Below are 24281 nucleotides of genomic sequence, written 5' to 3' on the forward strand. Positions count from 1 at the left end.
AACCCAAAAAAAAACACATTCAAAGAAATGTAATATTTAAGAAGCGGTGTGCCAGGCTGTGGCGAGTTAATGGCTGAAAGGGCTCCTGCTCCTCAAGTGTTTTTCTGAGCTTTGATTGCAATTGGGAGAAGAAATTATCTCATCGGGGTGTGTGGGTGGAGGGAGGTCGGCTCTGACTGTGAAGTGCTTGTCATTACCAAGATCTCCCTCCTTCTATTTTCCCTTGTTCCCTTTGTCTAACTCCCCCCCATCCCTCCAACATCACCCACTCCCCCCTTTGTCAGCAGTGGCTGTTCAGCAACTGAAGCTTGAAAACAACTACGGCTAAAAGAAATATTTATAAGTTTGCAAGCCCCTGGATATTCAATGTTATATTTATGCTGCTCTTCTACAGCTGGAAATCTGAGGGTGGATGATTATTGTATTACTGAATAAAACACAAGTAAGAGCATAATTCCATAGTGACACACACACACACACAAACACATACTGTACATACCTGCAGCCTATTTACCGTCAGGGTCACGCATATGCAAACGTTCATGCGCACACAGAGCACGTCTCTTATATCACCCCCATCAAGTCAGGTTCATTTTCTACATTCCTGCGCCCTCCCTCCACTGCATTGATTTGCCAATCACTGGGTAATCTTCACTTTAAATGACTCTTTTTTAAAATGCCATGGGCACTAGGGTCATGATATTTCCCCTTAATTACTGCGCCACATTATCACCGTAAAGCACTTTCCACTTCTCTCACACTTCTAATTACATTGTTCCGATTGCTGTGACAAGTTCTTTCATTCGCTGATGCAATTATTAAGTGAATGTGTAGGTCTGAGCGAAGGAAAAAAAGAGGGAAGTGAAAAAAAAACGACAGCGCCGGTGATTGCTGGCAACAAGAAACGCTTCACATGTCCGCGTTTACACATGTCTGTACAGTATGTATGTATGCTGTATGTATGTGGCATCAACGTAATGAATTTTTATTTGAAATATTAAGAGCACTCCAAAACGTACTCCACATCCCATATTTATTATACGTAATTGAATTTTATCTTTATTTACACATTCTTTGTATTTTATCTGTGACTATTTTATCTCTTATTGCTACGTTTACTTTTTTTAATTTGAAATTCTTGTTTGTGGTTAAACCTTTCTCGTTGTCATTGGAAACCCCACCACCACCCAACTCCGGCCACCACTTCAGTGGTTTTAATGTGGGATGAGCTTCTGCCTCATCAGATGAGCTTTCTGCTAAATGATCATTACAGTAATGAGTCATGTGACGTCTGTCAAACTAAAAATATTGTGTGACAACCCTTTCACGTTGTCATCATGAACCGTATGAAGTGTGCATGTCTGTCTGCTTGGCATCCATTTCTTTTGTCTTTCTGTCTGTTCCTCGTCAAACCGGAGCGATTACACACACACACACACACACACATTTATAATCCTGTTATGTGGTGTATTACTTAGCACTTTGCATTCCCCCCGAGTCTCTCAAGGGCCCTTACAGGAAAAAAAAAAAAAGTGTGGTTGGTTTATGTAGCCGGGGGGCAAAGGAGACCGAGACATTTGAGATTATCCATCAGATGAAAATAGTGCAACACTCATTGGAGTACTTTAATGTGAAGGATAGCACAAATTGCTCTCATAGACACTTACAGGTACTGTGAATGCCTGTGTGTAAAATAATTAAATGGAGATTTTATTTTTTATTTTTTTTTTGCTGGAATCTGTAGGAGTGGAAAAGATGTTTGGCGTGCTTGGACTTTAAGGTCAGTGCATCTGAGTCATTAGGGTCCATTTAACATGTGAGCTAAATGAGAAATAATAATCCTAAAGTAAAAATAATCCACGGATGCATGAGAGAAAACCCACCTCTACATAGGTCACAATAAGGTTGCACTTTATCTCCTTATTGAAAAATTATACTGTAGAAACTAAAACAGAGGTGTATCTGTGACACACTGCCGTAGAGGAGACGTGTTCTCCTGTTGAGTCATCACTTAGATAAGAAATTAATTTACCAGGAAGTGCAGCTGCATGCAAACATAAAGAGATGCTTTATTTTAGATAAACACCTAGTGGCTCTAAACAAAAATGGCCATGAAAGACTCATTGAATCAATTTCAACTACTTTGAGCTTTTTCATATCTTTGAATGTGAGATTTGTGGCAGATTAAATTCCTCTGGATGATTAAAAATATACCTGAAAATAAATAAATATGAGTCCAAAAAAAACAAACTAGCATCTTGTATCTTGTCCACTGAGATCTTATTAAACAAATATTTTCACTGCTTCCTTGTCTTTACCGCAGAAATGTAGATCCACGTGTGAATTTCTTTCTTTTTCTTTTTTTTTTTACATGAAACGAGGCAGTTTCTGTCTGTTTTGGTTAATGTGCTCCAGGTCGTGTTTAATTGGCCTCCACGTGGAGTCAGACCTGAGTGTTGTGGTCATTCATTCTTGACCTTAAAGAAATCATTTTAAATAAGCCAATTATCTCTGCAGCTGCTTGTTATGAAAAAGCAAAAAATTAAGACATTTTTGTACTTGTTTTCTTTATCTGCAGCGGTCATCCAATGGTGAAGACTGGATCTTCAGGGAAATAGGCGCACAATAAATGAAACTGATTGTTAGATCTCAGTAGTCAACACTTATTGATATTCATTTATTCCCATCGTAGCCATTATTTTGCCACATGCAATTATTCTCCTTTAAAAGAGAACAAAAACGTGCATGGCTTTTCCATGTGTTACTATAGCTACCCTGTCACGGCAAACCATCCACCCTATGACAGTGTATGCTTTACAGTCAGTGTATCATCATGCCATAGGTACTGTACCAAGGTCACATGTGCACAATACCCTCCTAATACACCCACCATGGTGACTTTTTCAATGCCTACAACGACGTGGAGGGGGATGTGTTGTTTGCAAAAGATTCGACACGTAGATGGGTGTGTGGGGATGTAGAGGGGTGTGTCCACTTGTTGGCGTTCTACTGCGTTAGTGCACGGGCAAATTTGTGTGTCAAAGTGTGTGTATGTTCCACATTGGAAGCATTAAAAAAAAAGGGGTGAAAATGAACGGAGGTGGGTGTAGGTGGTGTGTATCCCCGCGCCTATGAGTGTTCTTAGTCGTGCGTTGCACTGAGCCTTTGACGACCTTTGCGTGTTGCCGCTGCGAGCGGAGTGACCCGGCTGTACTCATTAAAACCAATGGAACGGATCGTTCCCCGCTAATTGTTTTCCTCTGACAAATGGCTCCTCTGACTCCTGAAGACTGCTGCAGGGGCTCCAACCGCCTAGAGCAGACTGACTTCACTAATGAGAACCGCCAGTCTGTGTGTGTGTGTGTGTGTGTTGTGTGTGTTACCGTGTATGCGTGCATTTGTGTGTACTGTATTTGTGCTGCCAGCCTCCCTCGCTGTGCACTGGCATGTGGAAAGTGGGATACACTGCTACATTAGGCTCAACACAAGCCATTAAGGTATTTTTCCCTTGTCAATCACTATAACATTGAGATATTGTTAACCCATAAGTATTTTATTTAACTGCTTAATAAGTCATTGTTTATTGCTGAACATATTCTCATGTAATGCAGAGAGAGCTATTATTTTCCTGAGATAATTTTGCCCAGAGGATGGGCCAGAGCAAGCCCCATTAAATTTTGGTGCAGAACCAAAAGGGGCAGATACCGGATGCTTTTTCCCCCCCCACAATCTGTAACATTGAGAATGTGCTCATTTTATTATATGTTGAATATTTCTTGAAATACTGCATGGATCTGTATGACAACGATAAAGCATATTTGATATTTATGAGCAGTGCAGACTGATGTAGATTTAAATGAAGATCTTTATACGTTACATTTAGTGGGCCAAAGCGATCTGGTGTTCCAGTGCCTTTGATGATCAAATAAATGAATCCAATTCACAATTTATAAAGTAAAAGTGGTTGATTTTGTCCTGCTGCAGCTGCCTGTAATTTATTTTGCATGGATGCTCAACAAATGGGAAAATAATATTACTCACAGCCCCGCCTGTAGAAAACTTTGTCCTGTTATCTTAGCAGCAAAACTCACATCATAGCAAGTGCCTCAATCTTGCTGCTACAGCAGACATTAGAAGTTATATCGCTCTTTAAACCCTTCACAGGGGGGTGGTCCGTCCTGTAAATTAGTACGTCTTTGTCCTGCATGCCATTCGAGTTGAAACTGTATGCAGAGATATTTGTCCTGCGCCATCCTAATGGAGGAAGACGTTGTGTCTCTGCACATCCGGTCGTTTTGTTGCAGTTCTGCAAAGAAATAAAAATATGCACACTTCAGGCTTTAGTATATTTATTATTATACTTATGGTTTTATGTGTGTTTCCTGTCAACCTCCATCATCATCATCATCATCATCCAGTCTTCGCAGATTCACTATTCATTATCTATGTAGTTCATCAGTCTCAACAGGATCATCGGCCACCACCACCACCACCAGTGTCTAGACTCCTTTGGGGTTATATCTTTACACAGTTTAGGGAAGATGCACCATCGAAATAAAAATGACAACAACTGGCACAAAAAGACAGCGGTTAAATGTTGGGAAACATATTTTGAAGGTTCATGGCATTCATCATATCAGTGATTATGTGTTATAGGTACATCCGCCGCCACTTCCTCTTTCATTTACTGCATCCTGCCATACTCAAGTCTCTTTCTTCCCATTGTCCCTCTCTCTGCTTCCACCTGTTCCACGGTCCACTGGATGACTCTGAATCCTATTTTGGACCCCCCCCCCATCTCCCCTCTTCCTCGCCACACTGCCTGGCACTAATCCATCAGAGGGGCAGTCAGGCTGTGCACAACCCCAACACCACTCATTCCCCGATACCCATCAGTGCCCAGTGCTACAGCAGAGGCCCCATCTGGGAAACCGCCAAAGCTCGGTCGTTATCAGATGACGGATAGGTTCATATCAGGTGTGTAAAGCGGGCGAGCATTGGCGAGGACCATCTGTTCGATGATGAAGTTGGGAAGTTGGATGCTCGGGCAGGGTATAGCACGGTGGGTGATGATGATTGATGGGACCTGGGGTGTCGCTGCCAATCACGGCAGCCTTTGGCAGGCATTATTACACACGTGTGAAAGGACAGTTTCACAGCCATGTATGTAGGTATGTATGTATGTGGGGATGGTTGGACACTAGATGTGGTTTAGCTATTTATGTCTCATATACACAAAATCTCATTGACTTCACACCTCGATGGCTCTGTCAGTCCCTCTCTTTTGTCATTATCATAATTCTTTTTATTCATCAGGTATAAAGGTGTAGTTGTAGTAGTCTACTAGACCCTATCCTGCTAATACCTCACTTACAAAACTTAAATCCACATTACTGTGTGTACAGAACACAGCTCTAATCCACTATTTTGAGTTAGATGAAATTAAAACCTCCTTTAGCCTCTTCTTCAAAACTTTTTAATTTCATTTTAGGTGCTCTTGTATATCCTGTCTGCGCAGGCCAATGCTATTCTCAATCATAATGTCATGCTAACATGTCAACGCCTGAGGTGTGAGAACTTCCTTGGTACGTTTAATAAGAAGTCTAGTGAATACAACAGGTTTTGTCAGAGGAAGTCTCGTCTGATTAGACTGTGTGAGGACATGAGGACATACTGATCCATTTACTGAACAGACTAATTCCTCATCATTGAATGAGTCATTTTCTAATTTGAACTTAGTACTGTGGTAGACTATAATTATTTAAGTATAGCTGCATAAATACTACTAAGCTTCTGGCAGCAGACCAATGGAACAGGGTAAATTAATCCAGCATAAAATAAAAATAAAATGTCATATTGTCACATTTGTCTTGGCAAGCTTGTGAAATGTTAATGAATGCAATGTTTCCTATTCTATTCATACATGTGAAGGCATTAAATGTGTCCTTGTGTGACGAGAATAAACAGTGAAAGTGTGCTCGGAAGTCACCGAGAACAGTGAATCAAGAGCACACTTGTGTTTCCCAGGACAAAGGCGTAATGCTAGGTGGTTAATTACTTTCTGAGCGGGCGAATAGTTTCATCAGCTGGATTCCAATGCACATTAAACTCCACTGTCATTTGTTTTGCTGACATGAGAGGCCGGGAGGATGATTCATCAACCGAAAGGCATTATAACAAAAAAAAAAAAAAAAAAGGATTTGCAAAGCTGTTGAATGGAAGCCGCCAGGGTAGAAATTACAAGGGCAAAACCTCACAGAGAGAGGGAAATGCCTATATTGCGTTTTTATAAACTAGTCACTTCTTTGTAGGATAAAAAATATGGGTAAAGCAGAAGCTCCTGGAGAGCAATTAATTTCAAATGCCCTTTAGAGATTACACTATTCTGTATATATAGAAACTTAAGGATGAATAAACTACACCTTGAAACTTCAAATGTTTACACAGCCCTCCCAAGTTGTGTTGCAAAGATCCAATGACTGAACGCACTTCTTGTTGTTGAAAACGCCGTCACGTCTCGACAAATGAATGTGCTTCACGTCAAAAGACAAACAGAACATTTCTGAAACATCATGTCTGTTGACTTTTTTTTTTTTTTTCATTTCACAAGCAGAAGAAACACGGGAGTGACAAGATCAGGAGGAGAGGGATGGGGATAGCAGCTAGCAGGGCGATGCATTTTTCATGCTTTCACGCTAAAACGAAAAAAAAAACGACTTCCCCTCAAACGGTCGTGGGTATACCCGTCCCTGCAAAGAAACAATGGCAGATGTGTGCATGTCTGGATTTGATGTACATATAGCAACGCATCTGGGGACCCCCTTGTGATGAATAACTATCTAACTGGCAAAAAGAGGAGTGCTGCATGAGATGACCCGACCTGAACCCAGTGGAGATGGTTTAAAATGAACTCAAACTCTCCATCAAAGGAGGGTCGATTTCTTTGGGGGTGTTTTTTTTTTTTTTACTTTTTGGACTGCTTAATATAATGTATTGATTTTTTCTGCATTAGTCCAGAATAGAGAGTGTTACATGATTTTTTTTTTTGTGGCAGAGAGAGTGCATTTCTCTATTTTTATCTTTTCAGTATTCCATATGTGTGTGTGAAACTAAAAGTCAAGCAAAACATACTTAAAGATATTAATAATCAGTCTAAGTATAATCAATTTGAGGCAATTACCATAAAATCTGTGACTTAATATACATATTATAACCAATTATGCTTACGAAGGCATTCAGTTAAAGTCTCAGACAGACTGGAACTCTCTTTCTTCATCGTTGCTCCATTTATTTATTTATTTATCTATTGTTCCAGGGTAAGTTCATCATAACCCTGATTTTTGCTAGAGTTAAATGTCTAACTTTACAAAACATGGCATTTTTATCATACATGCAAACTGATTTGTTGTAAAAATAGATATAGTCAGAAATTTAAACAAACTGTGTGGAAGATGATTGCTTTGTACTGTTCAGCCAAGGGTTATTTCTCATAGCATCCTGTCATTCACACCTCTCACACGTGTTTAGTCTTAATTTCCTGCTTTCATTGTGTGCAGTTCTTATCAGCCGGTCGCATCTATCCAGTCACACAGTGACACACCTTCCTTCTTAACCAATCAGCTCGCTGCTATTTTGTTTAAATACCCCTAGTTCATTCTGATGTTATTCTAGCCCTGCTCCTTCCCGGTGTCATCTTTGTCAACTTCATTTCATCAGTCTCAGCAGAGTAATCGGCCACCAACACCACCACTGCCTCCAACGCTGTCTGGGGCTCGACGGGCGGATCCATCTCCCTCCTGCTGAGGGAAGACGACCTTTGACCTTCACAATCTTTCCGAGAAGCCGAAGAAATTCTGACTGATTATCACATATCATCTGTCGCATTAAACAATTATTTACACAATTCAGATATCACTCACCGTCCTTTACACAAGCATGGCTTTTTCAATGTGGTGAACCTTGACCCGTCCTTGCTTGTGAACGTCTGAGCTTCTCACGGATCCCGGGCAGTGAGCCAATACATACAGTAAGGTTAACAAGAACGTGGGAACGACTGCGCAGGTGTCATTCGGAAAGTCGGACAATTGGGGGGTAGTAAAGGGATTAAAGCAGGGCAGGAGGGGATCTGTGATGGATTCAATTGGGTTTCATTTTCATGCAGACTTCAATGGTTTCATCCAATCTCGCTTCACGATTGATGTTATTGCCTTAATGCTCCTACAGATCAGAAAGAAATTACTTCAATTCTAGTCTTTCTTACCCCTTTGCTGTTGATGGTCGGCTGCATGACTTCAGGCAATTTTGATCGAATGCCAGATAATTATGGGGGTTCGAATGACTCTTGTTTACTGTCAACTCCCAACTTATATTTGTCTCATTCTGGCTTTGTCCTTATGAATGCACTGCGTGTGTGTGTGTGTGTGTGTGTGTGTGTGTGTGTGTGTGTGTGTGTGTGTGTGTGTGTGTGTGTGTGTGTGTGTGTGTGTGTGTGTGTGTGTGTGTGTGTGTGAGTGTGTGAGTGTGTGTGTGTCTGTGTGTGTCTGTGTGTGTCTGTGTGTGTCTGTGTGTGTCTGTGTGTGTGTGTGTGTGTGTGTGTGTGTGTGTGTGTGTGTGTGTGTGTGTGTGTGTGTGTGTGAGAGAGAGAGAGACTGTTACAGGTGGCCGCCCAGTAGGTGGGAAAATGCAGGAAGTCTGCTTGTCTATGTCCACATGTATCAGACACAGCATGTTTTTCCCTTTCAGAGGCGAGGTATCCTGTGTGTGTGTGTGTGTGTGTGTGTGTGTGTGTGTGTGTGTGTGTGTGTGTGTGTGTGTGTGTGTGTGTGTGTGTGTGTGTGTGTGTGTGTGTGTGTGTGTGTGTGTGTGTGTGTGTGTGTGTTCTCACATCACGCATATGTGTGTGTATGTATATCGGCGATCACTCTGGCCGGCCGACTTCCAGGAACCCCTGCAGCAAAAACAGGCACTGTGTGTTTCCTGCTCTCACACACCGTTATCACAGGACACACACACACACACACACACACACACACATACACACAAGGATCACTGCCCTATTCTCTTTTCCCCTCGCAGGTTTCCTCAACGCCTATCCTTGTGCCTCCGGCCGTCAAGATGTTTCGTTGCGATTGTCATGAGAGAACTCGCTGTTTGGGAACAAACCAGAGGACGCAAATAGGCCAGGAGTGACGCTAACCCTACTGGCCTGTTGTTGTTGTTTTTTTGACTGCGTTAGGTTGCTCACTCGGCGCCCTACTTCTGCCCCAACTCTGGTCTTCCTCATGTCGGGGGTTACTTTATTTTTAGACACGTCCTCGTGACAAACTTCCCTTCTTCTTTTGACTCATTATCGATCGTGTTTCACTTTCATCCATTCAAAATTCCCTTCCCACCTTTCCATCTCTCACCTTCTCCCCGTATCTATTCACACATCCTGTCTAACTCACCGCCTTTGTCAGACATTAACAAAAGGACCCAGACTTGGAGAGTAGAAGTAGAGCACGGAGTCCTCACTCTGTGCTCATGCGTGCACCAGAGACTGTATCTATCCATATTCTCTTTGAGGACACAATGCAACTCACCTCTGAAGCACTCCAGATAGGAAGACACAAAGGAGAGATGAGAGGGTAGAGACGGAAAGATGGAGTGAAAAGACAGAAATGGCACAATGGCTCTGTTGCAAACAATTGCCGTTAATGGCATCATCTTTTCCCCACAGAGATTACACTGAGGGAACGATGTGCTCCATGCTGATGGTATGCTAACAACCCGCTAGATGTTTTACATACAGTTACACGGCAGACAATAGTTGAGCTGTGATGATGCTTCATGAACAGGACAATGCATATTGCAGGAATTCATTTGAATGGTTTTTCAGGTGGATATAGAATAGAGTAGAATAGAATAGAATAGAATAGAATAGAATAGAATAGAATAGAATAGAATAGAATAGAATAGAATAGAATAGAATAGAATGTTACAATTTATGGTATGTTTGAGTGTGACTTGTTCACTTATGCAGTTCAAATGGACCAGTTGTTATCACCAAGTTGTAAATGTAGCTTCTGCTCCGTGCTCCCACTGGCTCTGCAGGCGAAATGAATTCCAGATGGTGCGGGTAAAGTGTTTGCCTCAGGTTACTACAAGCCAGTTTGTCCGTGCCTTTTTCAGCTGTGTGTGTGTGTGTGTGTTTGTGTGTGTGTGTGTGTGTGTGTGTGTGTGTGTGCGCGCGTGCGTGTGTGTGTGTGTGTATGCAAGTGCAACATGCATCCTCACAATCTTTTTTTTTTTTTTTTTTGCACAAGTACTCAGCTGGCTGCTGCTTGTCCATGACAATCTACTACTGTTTCTGTGAGGGGCTCTCAGAAAAGGGTCCAAGAATACTACAGGGGTTCCCAAGAAAACAATAAATGAATAAATATACTGATTTGTTCTATGTGGCGGTGTGTGAAGGCTTACCTGCGAGTGTTTCATGGTTATTTTCAGCAAATAACTCCCCACCACAAACAACAAGTGTTTACAAGGAGATTTACATTTTCCTTCTTTTAAGCGATGCCCATATGTGCGTTATTTAATTGCTACGAGTAAATATGTGCTCATGTGAAGTGATTTAAAGAATACCTGTGACATTTATGTACAGTGCATGAGGCTTGTCAAACAAATCATGTTGCTGTCTTGCAAAATTCCAGCCTTTTTTGTACAGATGTCATCTTTGTTTTCACAAACAGGAGCCAAGTTCATCCAGAATTAAATCCAGTATGGATTGAAAAATACAATGAATGTTTCTTATTTTATTCTATTGAAACTATTTATTTTTGGGTTAGGTGTTGAAATTGAAGGGGTTTGGAGCTCTGCACAGACCAGAGATTTCCAGTGCAGGTCGAGTCAAGTGCAAAATATTTTTGCCGTAGCATCGATTTAAGCGTTGTTACATCCAGTGAGTAATGAGGATTTTGTCCCACATTCTGCTTTTGGGAAGAATTTTCATAACAGACATTACACGGAGAAACAGCAGTGGTGCCTTTAATATGAATGATAGTTCAAAGAAAGACCAAAAAAAAAGTGAACCCATCATTTATTTCCACTCTAATATGTGATGACAAACATCCTCCCGTGTCCTTGGATGAAATCCTTGAGGAAAGATAATCTCTCTGGGAGCCTTTGAAAGAGCGTCGGGAGCCACTGGCACCAAACTCTCCTTCCATTTGACCTGACCCCTGGTTTTCCAACCTGTTTTAGGACGCACAGATGTTGGCTGCTGCCCAGTCGCCGCCTCCTCTTCAGCAGCAGTCCCGCCCACCGCCACCTGGCTCTGCTGCGCACCGCCGACTGGAGGCAGAGAGTCGCTACTCCTCTTCCCTACGCCAACGGAGAACCAGATGACATTACACCCCGTGGTCGAGGTTGTGTGAATGAATTTTCCTCACAATCAACATCCGATTTCTAGGTTTAAGACCAACTGGACGTTTCAAGGGTTGTTTTTTTTTTTTTTTTTGGAGCAAAAGTGCAAAATCCGACTAGCGCGCTGCGCTCTCGCTGCATCCTCCCCCCCTTCTTCTCCATCTCTTGTCTCCTCTCTCCTCCTCTGCTTCTGCGCTTTTGCAGGACTCCCAGCTTTCCCAGTCCGATTATTTCCCAGTGACTGATCACTTAGTGCAAACCGCACTTCTTTAGTCGGAGTTTGACACACATTTCCGAGCCGCTGGAAGTATATCGCCAGAGACACCGGCTGGACTCTGAAGCGTTCCGTCTCCCCGACGCAAGCGGATCATCGAGGAGGAGACCCTGCGCGGAGTCAAAAGGACTGGAAATTATTTAGCCCTTCTACACCAACGTGCCGCATGGTGGGAATTTCTGCCTCTTTTCAGTGTAAGTGGCCCTTGTCTCTATATGGTTCTATTTTCATCGTTAGCCTTTGGCTTCGAGTGTTTTGTGACCTTATATAGACATGTGCGCGCCAAATTCAGGCAAATACCAAAAAGGCTACTTATCCAAATTTGACATTTATGTGTTTTGTGTAATGTGTTTTGATTTCACCTATACGTCTCTGAAATCATGTTTAGCCTAATATACAATATATACATTTAATATATACATTTAATTCAATATATACACAACCAACCTGTTATTTATTTTGATTTTTATACTGTCTGAAATAACATCTTTTGCACGTCTACCGGGAAATGTATGTACTGCATTGTGGCTCGATAGTGGAGGTTGTGTGTTCATTACTAACAACACACTATTGGTCATGAATTATGAGCAGTGAAAATAGTTTTGGATTTAATTCATTACAGCCATGGAAGAAAAAAGAAGTGGCATGTACCCTGTGGAGAGACCCAGTCACTGATAATGAAGAGCATAATAAACCCAAAACCTATTATTGCTCCTCAGAGAAAGTAGCAGTAGTACCAAAGAAATCATGGGTTCTGATGAAAGTTTCCATACGTTTAGTTTGTTGAAAACAAGGTGAAATCATTTTCTGAGCTTGAACCAAGGAGTGACATTTATTCTAACAGGCGACTGAAGTTCCGGATTCTGTGACTCCCTTTAAAATCTGTTTATATTTCTTCCTCTAAAGAAGAAAAAAAAAAGGGGGGGGGGGGTTGACATCAGCTGATTATCCAAGCAAAGCATGCCCGGACTTAGTTCATCATTTTTATGTCCTTCCTTTGCTTCCATGCCGCTCCTCCGCGCCAGATAATTGCAATGCGCCGAGAGCACGCAGGCTTTAAAAATCAAATATTCCACTAACACTCGGTGAAGCCCATTATCCCCGAATTAACTGGATTTTCAGAAAACACTTCCCTCTGAGTTTTAGCTTCTCCCGCTACTCGCTCTTCTCCTTTTTTTTTTTTTTTAAATTTTTTTTTAACATAGACGCTGGATTTGCTTTCTTAGTTTGCATCCAAAAGCTTTTCACGACTGTCAACACGCGTCATTTCAAATCCACGTGAAGTTTCCATCCCTTCCACCCGCTGTGACTTTGTGATCATCAAATAGAGAGACAGAGAGAAAGGAAGAAAGATTCTTTAAAAAAAAAACAAAAAAGAAAAAAAACGAAATCGAAGGGTTGAAATTAAAGGCTTCGGTCTATATTTTGCTTGTCCAGTGGGAATATTTTCCACCGACTGGCAAAAGAGCAGACATGCGGGTTTGGAGAGGGAGGATGCCGGGTCACAACCTGCTGTCGGTGCCCGACTGTTCTCACGGCTCGGATTAGAGACGGAGGAAAATATCTTCTGGAAACCCACAGAGCTTTTGGACATTTTCTACGCATGTCAAATGGCTTTGTTGGCATCCGTGAGGATGACTGCTGCTGACTCCTCTCAAACGTGTGATCCTCTGCAGATGTCGTTCTTGGGCATTTCATATTATCTCCAAGAAGAGGGGGGGAAAAATGCTTAGCCTATCAGTATCTTATAATTATAATTATTGTGTCTTTGTGGTATGGTAGTCCAGGTGTTTGGTTATTGATCGTGTTTCCTGCAGTGATCATCCTATTTCAGTTGTTGACTCTGCTCATCATTCATTGTGTCTTCTCTTGTTCTCTCCATCCTTGAACCACTGGGACTTCAATTAAAGTGGTGACTTGACTGAGAAGAACCATTACCTGGAGTGCGTGTGTGTGTGCGTGTGTGTGTGTGTGTGTGTGTTTACAGAGATAAAGACAGAGAGAGAGAGAGCAGAGAATGAGTAAATGAAAGGTAAACAGAGCTGTCGATGAGGGGAGAGAAAATGATAAGTGCTGTTTGCGGGTGATTCTTGTGTTTGTGTGCGCATATGGTTTTTGTCTGCGCGTCGTGCGCGCTGGATAAACAGGCTTGTGTTAGCGTTAGCTGCTAAGTCTCTGCGTCCAGGCTCTGCAGCATCAGTCAGCGCTTCCAGGGGCCATCTGCCCAGCCAACAGCCTGCCTCACACCTGTTCCCCCCCCAACCCCCCCTACCCTCGCATCCCTCCTCCCAGATCTCCCAGGCTATGAGGTCAAACGCATCAGACCGCTGTGCGCCCTGACGCAGACGCGGCCTTCCAAAAGTGATGGCAACAATTTTGATTTTTGCTTTCAGGAGCGCCTGCACGCACACACACACACACACACACACACACACACACACACACACACACACACACACACTCCCAGTAAACAGACTGAGGAAGTGATGCTGGAACAGTCTGTGTGTCATCTGTACAGTAACATACTGTGATATGGAGAACTTACACAAGCCCGCACACACACACACACACACACACACACACACACACACACACACACACACACACACACACACACACACACACACACACACACACACACATAGGCTTTTAGCTTGATTGTTTTTCTTTATTGCTCTTCCACGCTAAACACAGATAAACTACAAACAGTGTGACTGATAACCAACAGCTGTCACATTGCAGCTTCAAACAGTGAATCGCTTATTTTTTAAAACTAAGACATCCAAAAATGTTCTCTTTTTGCTCAGAGACACACTGAGAACATTTGTCTGTGGTGTCACTAGAAAGAATGTCTTTAAAGTGTGACACACAGACGTTCCGGACGCAATCCAGGTTGGCTGTATGGTTGCAGGAAGTGATGATGACTCCATAGAGATAATATATCGGCTGCGTGCTGAAGCTCCTGTGTTTGTCTGTGCATCAGCTGTGGGTTCTCATATCCATGTTGTGGTGCTGATATCCTCTCATTGAACATCACAGAGGCTGGCTATGAGATGATGTGAGAGTAAACGTTTGTCATGTCCAGGAAAAACCTCACCTATTGAAAGATTTTAGTCTCCAGGGTGCAGAAAAATGTGTCATTTATGGACTGGTTGCATTTTATGCTGCAAAATCTGGATGTTATGAACGTCTTTGACAGTTTTTGTGTTAGACAATACAGATCCTGTGTGCTTCAAATCACATCAGCTTACATATTCAAAGCTGTTCATTCCATAAATGTTCTTAAACATAGAGAGTCCTTATTGTTTTGTAATGTGTCGCATTCAAAGTCAGGTGCAAATGTCAGGAAAAATTGGATACTGAAATCGCTGCTCCTTGCACTCCTTTAAGATGTATAGATCTATTCTGATTATTCACTGCTGTCTCTTACCAAATCCCAGAGTGAATTATGGATGGAGTCAGTGTGTGTATGTGTGTGTGTGTGTGTGTGTGTGTGTAGGAGGGAGGAGGAGGCACCTACACACACATACATAGTCGTGTAGATCGATAAGCCCGTTGATGGTTATCAGCGAGAGGGCAGTTCTTCTTCACTGCTTATTGAATTTCATCACCCATGAAAGAGCAGCACTGATATAAAAGGAGTTCCCTGTGTGTGTGAATGTATAGGCTGCGTGTGTGTGTGTGTGTGTGTTCTCACCAGAGCAAGAGGTTTTTTTGTTATTGTACTTGTGAGCTGGCCTTTACAAGGGTTTATTTAGTGTCAAAGTCAACAGAGAGAGCTACAAAGTGATTTTATTGGCCCCGTTGCTGTTTTTAGTCCTGATAACGTGAGACCTGTGGGCCGGGGGGGGTGGAACAGGGGCGTCGTCCGTCGTCCAGGACTTCACATGTTTCGTGCACCATTTAGGAAAGGAACAGGAAATCATACGTGTAATTGATCGGTTCCTGAACGCAACTCCTCTGATGTTAGCGATGCAGTAACAGAGAATCAGCTGTGGCGGCGTTGGGAAACAGACAGCTGGGAAATGTAGTTTTACAGTTTTCAGTTTTCCCATTGAAGGGAAGGTATTCCAGTTGTGTGTACACACGTCATGATGAAAACCTTTACTAACTCATCGTTTGGCTTCTAACTGATTCAAAATTGTCCGAATACGTGATAATAATATTAAAAAAAATATTTGTGTTGAATATTTTATGAGCCTCAGTTTGTCGTTCAGGACCTCAGCTGATCGAGTCAGAACATGTTAGTCCTTCGTAGTTCCTGGACTTAAATGGACACACACACACACAGACACACACACACAGACACACACACACACACACGTACACACACACACACACACACGTACACACACCCTGCTCTCTCAATCCTCTCTATATAGACTGGGATTGAGCTGCTAATTAACTTCACTTTCTCAAACTGTATCACACACAGACAGACAAACACACACACACACACATACACACACACACACACACACTACCTCTCTTAGGCTGTTTCTCATGGTGCCCTCCCCCCCCACCACCACCACCACCTTCTCTCTTTCTCTGTTTATTTTCCTGCCTCCATCTGGAGTCGACTGATATTGTAATCGCCCTAATGCACATTGCTTTCCCTTTACGTACACACACACACACACACACACACACACACACACACACACACACACACACACACACACATGCTCACATACAAACAGTCACAAAGACACACATACGTACAATGTCCCACACTGACAAGCCCATTTTCTTATTCTAAGCGATAAGCCTGTGGATGTGATTCTGTGACTGTGTGTGTGTGTGTGTGTGTGTGTGTGTGTTTGTGCACCTCTAGGTGTCTATATACTTTGTGTATTGAATGCAAAAGGACACACACACACACATTCCACTCTACCAAAGGTAACGGGATTGAAAAGGCTCTTCTTAGCGATGTGAAGCAGTGATAACATGAAAGTGAAGACGTTGCTCCCCGTTGTTCACCTCCTCCATCTTCACCTGTCGTCCAATTTACATCTGAAATCAGCTGGAGAAGGAAAGTGTGTGTGTTTGTGTGTTTCATGTCTTGATAGAGTAAGAGGAAGTGTGTGTGCGTGTGCGTGTGTGTGTGGGAAAAGAGATTACTGAGCTGCCATCTCTAATAGCTTTTGTTTTGGGATTCAGGATATGCTGGACGGACACACAAACACACACACACGTATACACACACACACCTACAACCTCACGGTGCTGAGGACACAGACAGGTTTGATTGATTGTGAGTATTAGCTGTGAAGCTGTGTGATTAGAAACCTTTCTTTTTCTCCACGGTTCACGAGAGGACAATTGTTGAAGAATGGACCGGCTTGCTCCGCTGCCAGTCTATAAAACATGACCATTTTGTCAGCATGTGTGTGTGTGTGTGTGTGTGTGTGTGTGTGTGTGTGTGTGTGTGTGTGTGTGTGTGTGTGTGTGTGTGTATGTGTGTGTGAGAGAGAAAGAGAGAGAGCGAGGGAGAAAGAGAGATGGGGAGAGCACTGATAAACAGCTCTTGAAACAAACAAACGGGCAGAGAATCAGACAAATTGACAAAGAAAGAAGAACTAACCCCCCACCCCCACCCCCCCCATTCTTAACTTCAGTTGAAAATGATTCTTTTTTTTTCTTCTGATTTGTTGTTCTCTGACCATTTTTTACATTTTTTTAAAGAACGTAATTTATAATCGCCTCTTCATCCCCACACACACACACACACACACTTATCTGCCCGGATGCCTCTCCGACGTTTGATTTACAGCTTGGTTCTCGCTCATTAATTTTGATGTATGGATTTGGACGGTACTCTTTATGAAAAGGGCAGCCGATGGAGTGGAGCCTCGAGCAGCCTGGTAAAAAAGAAGTGTAATTAAGATCAGCAGACGGCGAGAGAGGCAGAAAGAGAGGAGCGCGGATCGATACATGTAGACAGTGGGCCCTGGGTTTTGTTTTTTTTTTCCTCTCGGAGTATTGATGTGTTCAGTCAATTACAGCCAGAGAGAGAAGAAGAAGAGGAGGAGGAGGAGGAGGAGGAGGGAGATGGGGGTGGTTGTGTTCACAAATATGCGTGTGTGAGCCTTGGTTTGTTCACATATTGTGAACGTCTGCAGCCATATTTTGAGTTTTTGGGTGTGATCGAGGCTCGACAGCCAACTGGCATCTGCATGAAAGATGTTCCACTTCCACGTTTTTGTGTCTCGACCTCCAAGCAGACACGACTAAACACCCCCCACCCCCCAGTCTCCTCGCTTCGCTGGTTAAAAATCACACTGTAGCCAAATAATGATGCTCTTCTTCTTCTTTTTTTTTTTTGTTCTTTTTGTGGCTGAATTTGACTTGCATGATGGGTATTGTAGGAAAAGAGAGAGAGGGGGGCTTCCAGCTGTTAGTGTCACAGACTAACAAGGAGACGGGACAATGGGACGAGGGACGATTGTCTTGTTGTCAAACTGACTTCAGGTGCCTCGAATAATAAAACGCAGAGTGTCAATTGTTTCGGAGGAGGACCTTTTTTTGGGGGGGGGAATTGGTTCAAAAATGGAGAGGGATGGGCGGCGTGAGGAGATTGAAGGAGATGGTTCATTTTCCCAAAATGGGCCGAGTAAAATCCTCATTTTGTTTAACTTCCAGTGCCTCACCCCAACTCCCACCCACCCCCCAAGCATCCCCCCACCACCCCCCAACATCTCCATGTAACCCCTCAGCAACCTAAATTGTTGCCCGTCACCCCCACTAAGTGTTTTCATTCTAGCAGTCGATACGGTTTTTCGGTAAGACGGAACCAAATTACCGTCTATTTTGTCCTTTTAGCCCAACACAAAAAAAAAGGTATTTGATGTCATTTCCACCTCAGGAAAAAAAAAAAAAAGATGATGATGCTCCAAGTAATGACACTCAGCAGGGGGGGAGGGAGATTGGGGGTGGGGGTGTTCACAAAGGGGATGGGAAACGTTGAAGTAGCTGCCTCTCCTGGGATGCGTCTTACGTTTTTATTTAAATATATAACATTACACACTGTCGGCGTCGCTCTGGTCCCACGGCCGTAAAGCCTCGGTCGTGTTTACCCGTTCGCAATCAGAGACCTGCAACCCGTGGGTGGATGTGGGGGTAGATGTGGGAGTGGGGGTGGGGTTGAAACACCTGCTCAGCAGGAGTGATAGCAATTCACACACACACACTGAAACATCTATCTATCTATCTATCTATCTATCTATCTATCTATCTATCTATCTATCTATCTATCTATCTATCTATCTATCTATCTATCTATCTATCTATCTATCTATCTATCTATCTATCTATCTATCTATCTATCTGTGTAGTGTTATCTGATATACATTCATGACCCCAGCTGCTCTTATGGATTTGCGATTGACAGCCCTTTCATCAAAGCATCTGGTCCCCCCCCCCCCCTCTGTCGTACTCTCGCCATATGGACATGTCATCCTCAGCTGCTCGTTTCATAGCGCAAGCATAGATGAAGTGTCTCCATGGTAACCAAAGTCCACTTTTAGAAATAAGATATGAATTATGTTTTGGGCCTGGCGTATGAGGGATGCACACACACATCGGCCGTCTGTACGGCCGTGTACCTTGACATTTATGGCGTCGAGCCGGTGCCGTGCCGCGACGGATTCGTGACGACTTGAGTCTGTGAAGTTTTATGACTCCTGAAAGCGTACGGATGTGTTTGTCTTCTCTATACACGATAAAGCCATTTGTGGAAGAATCTGAGCCGCTTTCAGGACTTAAACAGCTGCAGATTGCAGCAAAACTCCTCGGTCCTGGTAACAATGAGGGAATGCACAGGAGGGAGACGAGCTCTCACGGCACAATAAAAATCCAGGAGAGAGCATAAATCCATCTTTCCTTGTAAGGTCTGAAATTTTTTTTTTTGCACATGTTTCAAGATGTTTGGCTCAAGTGATGGTAATTTCTTGCCCATCTGTCTTCTCTCCTCCCCCGCCCCTTACGTCTCTTTATCAAACATCTGGTTTTCGGTGCAGCGGGGAAACAAGTATCCTTTATAAGCCAAGGGTTCCCAGTTCTCCCTCTGCTTGTGCTATTAACTTAGCCTCAACTACTGCTGTCTCTCTGCGCGCACATATCCACACATGCTAACCATTATAAAGTCATACCATTCAGAAAATGTAATGACTTTCAGTTAGAGGGGAAGATAAAGCATTTTGGCTCTTTTTTTTTTTTTTTTTTTTAAGTTTTCTTCACTTTTTCCATAACTGCAAAGAATTTAAGGGTTCTGGCTGTTTTTTATGCCTCTCCTGTGAGGGGACAAATTACTGCCCACTTGTTAGTTTGAGGATGCTTTAGTGAGAGGAAGGCCCCTTCCCCTTAAACATTTGAGTTGGACCCTTGGGCTTCTGTTTGCACCTCTGATACCCATTTAGGGAATGAGGACCCCTAAAGCTGCTTGCTTGGGGGTCAAAGAATCAGAGAGGGCAGCTCTATAGCGTCACGTTAGCCGGCGGTCCTAGTGTGTGTTTGACAGGAATTGTAAAACATGTCATATTAACAGACAGGCACGTACACACACACACACACACACACACAACACGACTCATTTCCACTTGTGTTTTGTGTACGCGTGACACAACATGGCACACTTTCATTCCATCAGCACACCCTCGCCCTATTTTTTTTTTGTGTCATTGAGCCACTTAACAAAGGCATGCTGGGCTCATTGTTACTGCCAATTACGTTTTATTAAAGTGGTGATGTTATTGTAAAACAACACAATGAATATTAACGGCAAAAATGGAGACTAAAAAATATTTTTTGTGAACACAGCATGGACTGCACTTACTAGTTTTTGCCAGCGAAATGCATTTATCGTTATTCAGTGAAATCTTTGTTTGAGAGCAGTAATGTGATGCAGACCTGAAGTTAAAAATTGAAAACAAAGTTAATTCAAATGAGATATTCACTATTGGTGAATCCTGTCGTTTATGTTTCACTGGCTCTGTATTGTGTAACAAATCTCTGGTTTTACCACTTCCCCTACAAGCGAGAGAAGACGACCCTCACCAGCTCGTGTTCACGGACACGACAGATGCCCCCCCCCCCCCAACCCGCCAAAGACACAAATGCATTAGTCGTGCACCGCCCCGGGCTTTTTCTTTTTCAGTTACCAGTTGATTAAGGGTGGAGGACACACACACACACACACACACACATGCTGGGCCAAGCATGTGTGTGTTTATGCTGATCCCATGTTTGCTGAGCATTACCATTTGAAAGGGATCGTACTGGTAGTTGAATTGCACCCACTTGGCATTAATGTACCCCCACCACACATTTAAAACCTGTCCTTAATTGAAGTATTTTTTCTATCTTATGTATATTATGCATATGTTACGTAACCAAATTGTCAAAAATCGTCCTGGAACACCCTCGCCTGTTTGTCGCAGGTCGAGGACAGGAGATATCTCATCAAGGAATCGATCGCAAAACATCAATGTGATCGGCGATAAAGGCCAGAGCTGCTAAAAGGTGAAATGAAGAGATGAGATCAAGAAGGAGATGAAAATTTGTTTTTAGAATAAGATACCCATCATGCAAGGGGGGGGGGGTCTAGATTTTACCGAAACCACCGCTAGAATAAAAACTGAGATGCAAACATCTGCCAGAAATTGAAGTAAGACCGTCAGTCGTTTGGGGGGTAGCGGTCCTCAGCTAGACCAGCGGAGTGGAACCAGATTTCTTCTTCTTGTGTTTTGAATTTGGGGTTATTAGGCAGGAGGAGTGAGGTATGTGTGTCTGTGGTTCTGATGTAAGCCTGTTTACTCGAGCCAGTTGGAGAACGAGACCGTGAAAAACAGAAGAAAGTGAGGAAAAAACAAGTGGGGCACATTTGTGAGTGACTCTAAACCCCCGGAGACTGACGCCAGAGCGACTGGAGAGAGGGGGGAGGGGGGAAGCGACGAAATACAGAAAAAAAAATGAGAGAGAAAGAGAGAAGGAACATTTTCAAGATGCTAAACAACATTTATGACTTTCCAGATTGCCAAGCTTGAGTTTTTTAGACCCTCTGGTGCGCTTTTGAGGTTCCCTCTCTTCTCGACAGCCTCTCATGATAACCACCTAATCTACACTCAGCATCTGAAGATTACAAACATATGAAATCAGTCAACCTATATTTAACTGCAGAAGGAGGCTTGATCACAGCCACACGCAAGCTGCATTACACGCTATATATGGCCGCTCCGCTGTAATAGAAAATTATAGAGCAGCTGAGGGATTAACAGGTTGTGGTGGTGGTGGTGGTGGGGGGGGGGGGATACTCTACACTCGGGATGTGAAGAAAGCTTTTAAACGGCGATGCAGCTAAAAGAATTCCTCGTGTTTCAGATTATCAGATGACTGCCAGAGTATGAAGCTGCCTTATTTTAACGAAGATGGATAGAGATGGCTTACAGTTGTGTTTTTAATATACGAGCAGAGGCGAGGAGAGCAGTTTCACTCGCTTGAAATGTGTTGGTTTTTTTTGTTTTTTTTTACCTTCATAGCCCGATAATGAAATATAGAATATCAATGCGGTAGCGTAAGAACATTAAATGTGTGAATTCTCACAACTGAATCTCGCTTGTAGCTCCGAAGGAAGTGAGAGTGTTTTAAATCTCAGTGTAACACGTCTGCATCCGCGAGCACAGATGGATTTAAACGCACATTCTAGTGCTTCATCCCTCCATCCCTCGAAGACCAGCAGGATCTGCTGTCCTTTAATGCCCCTGAGTGGTTTTGATTCAGGAAAAGGTCAATGCGGGTTTTCTTTTTCTTGGGTTCTGGGAGCTGCAGTAATGCTGCACTCGTGTCAAGGAAGAAAGCGAAGAACACGGCGATTTCTTTTCTATTCTAGATTCAAATGAGAATGTATTGCTCTCTACATTCTCATTCAGCCCATCTTCCTGCTTTTCTGACTTTTTACTTTCTTCTGTTGTTATTTTTCTAACCTTCTGGCTCCAGTGATGACAGCAGCTCCAAATAACACTTTAACCCTGACCAAACTTTTCACTCTGTATGTTCGTATGTGCGTACGGGCGCGTGCATATCGTTTGACAGTTTGGATAGCATGTCTGATCCACTTGTTGTCATGGAAACATCTGTGTGTGTGTGTGTGTGTGTGTGTGTGTGTGTGTTTGTGTTTCACCCAAGACCTCAAAGACCCATTTTCTTCTACTTTTTAATGCTGGTGTTGGTTCAGGAGATAACTGCCGCTCTACTCTGACTCTGTCCCACTTTGTGGGCACGTTTTCGCATGGGAACATTCAAACTCGGTGCTATATTATCTACCAGACACACACACACAAACACCGTCCGCCTAACACACATCCTGACCCGGACCGGCCGTCATCCCCCACCCTCGTCCTCTCGCTGGGTTCCTTCTGGTTCCCTTTCTGGTTCCTGACCAGCGGGGCTATCTCTGGACGGCCGACGGTTCCTCTCATTCTGGCGGCCTATTGTGTGGCGACTTGGGCAGGGTCGAAGGCCCCTGGGGGGGGCCTGGGAGGGGAGCCAGGAATGGCCTGGTTCCTGTTGCTGTACTAGTTAAAGGAACTGCGGCACCATTTCCATTAATGCGCTCAAAGTGCTGTGAAACCGACTGTAGGGATGTTTTTGTGGTAACAGTTACATCCACGCGAGTTGTTCCCCTTTGATCGGAGAAAATCGGGGAGTTTAATTGGATGCCTTGGGTACTAAAATAACTTATTAACACAATTTGTTCCACAGCTGTTGTTGGACAAATCTGTGCTTTAACATGGAGTAAAAAGCAACGGTTCTCCTCAGGGGTCAGGATGTCGGAGCAACGAGAGGGAATACTGGAAGACTCAGATGCATTTACATAGAAATCCAGCAAAGACAGACATTTTTTAATCTCGTTCGAAATCCTTCTAATTCTGCTTCGGAGTGCATTCATCTCTCAATGCTTTTTAACATCCATGAAAGACTTAAAATATTTATTCAACATCAACATATATTGAATTTTTTACTTGGAATGATTTGTTATCCCTCGTAACCCAACACTGAGCAGCATCCTCCCCATCGCTCACATGAATATTTAGAAAAAAGTGTATTCATTTTCCATATTTTCAAGAATAAATAACAATCAAATTAAAGTGCACAATCTTTTCAACATCTGCGTGTCGTCCCGAGGAGCCCCCCCCCCCGTCATAATTAATCACGTCGCACCTCGTGGTCGTTTCTAGCCATGAGCTCAATCCACTCTCCAGCTTCTCCCTCTGAGGCCGGCGTGGACGGCTACACTCGGTTAATTATGACTGCCGAACCAGGCTGTCACACTGATTCACTATGAAAAAGAGAGAGAGGAGAAAGGGGGGGGGGTAGAGTTGGCAGGTGTACAGATGTATTGTTAGCGCCACCCAGTGATGTAGACAGAGGAGGATGTAGCACCAGCTCCAGAGAGTTTATTCTGACACTGTGTCATTCTCTTTGTATTGCTTTCCTACTTTTATCCTCCTTTTGTTGTTCTCCATCAATTCCTCTCAAATATCTCCTCTAAATCTCTTATCTCGGCGCCTCAATCTCTCAACCCACCCTTTTTCTTCTCCTGCTTTGCTCT

The 24281-nt window shown here is 43.2% G+C and overlaps 1 protein-coding gene across 12 annotated transcripts in view; it reads left to right on the forward strand.

The window, feature by feature from the left end:
• Nucleotides 1-24281, forward strand: part of runx1t1 (RUNX1 partner transcriptional co-repressor 1) — a 109350-nt gene that overhangs the window by 45671 nt on the left and 39398 nt on the right. Inside the window, exon 1 of one of the 12 annotated variants that reach the window (XM_068332719.1) lies at nt 11464-11868. The exons of 10 other annotated variants lie outside the window; for them this stretch is intronic. In XM_068332719.1, coding sequence (XP_068188820.1) covers nt 11841-11868 — 28 coding nt within the window. In that variant the 5' untranslated portion in view covers nt 11464-11840. Of the gene's footprint in view, nt 1-11463; nt 11869-24281 lie in introns of those variants that run through there. One more of the 12 variants, XM_068332720.1, reaches the window with a different exon arrangement.

The sequence above is a fragment of the Antennarius striatus genome, chromosome 14 (assembly GCF_040054535.1).
Source record: "Antennarius striatus isolate MH-2024 chromosome 14, ASM4005453v1, whole genome shotgun sequence".
Classification (NCBI taxonomy): Eukaryota; Metazoa; Chordata; class Actinopteri; order Lophiiformes; family Antennariidae; genus Antennarius; species Antennarius striatus.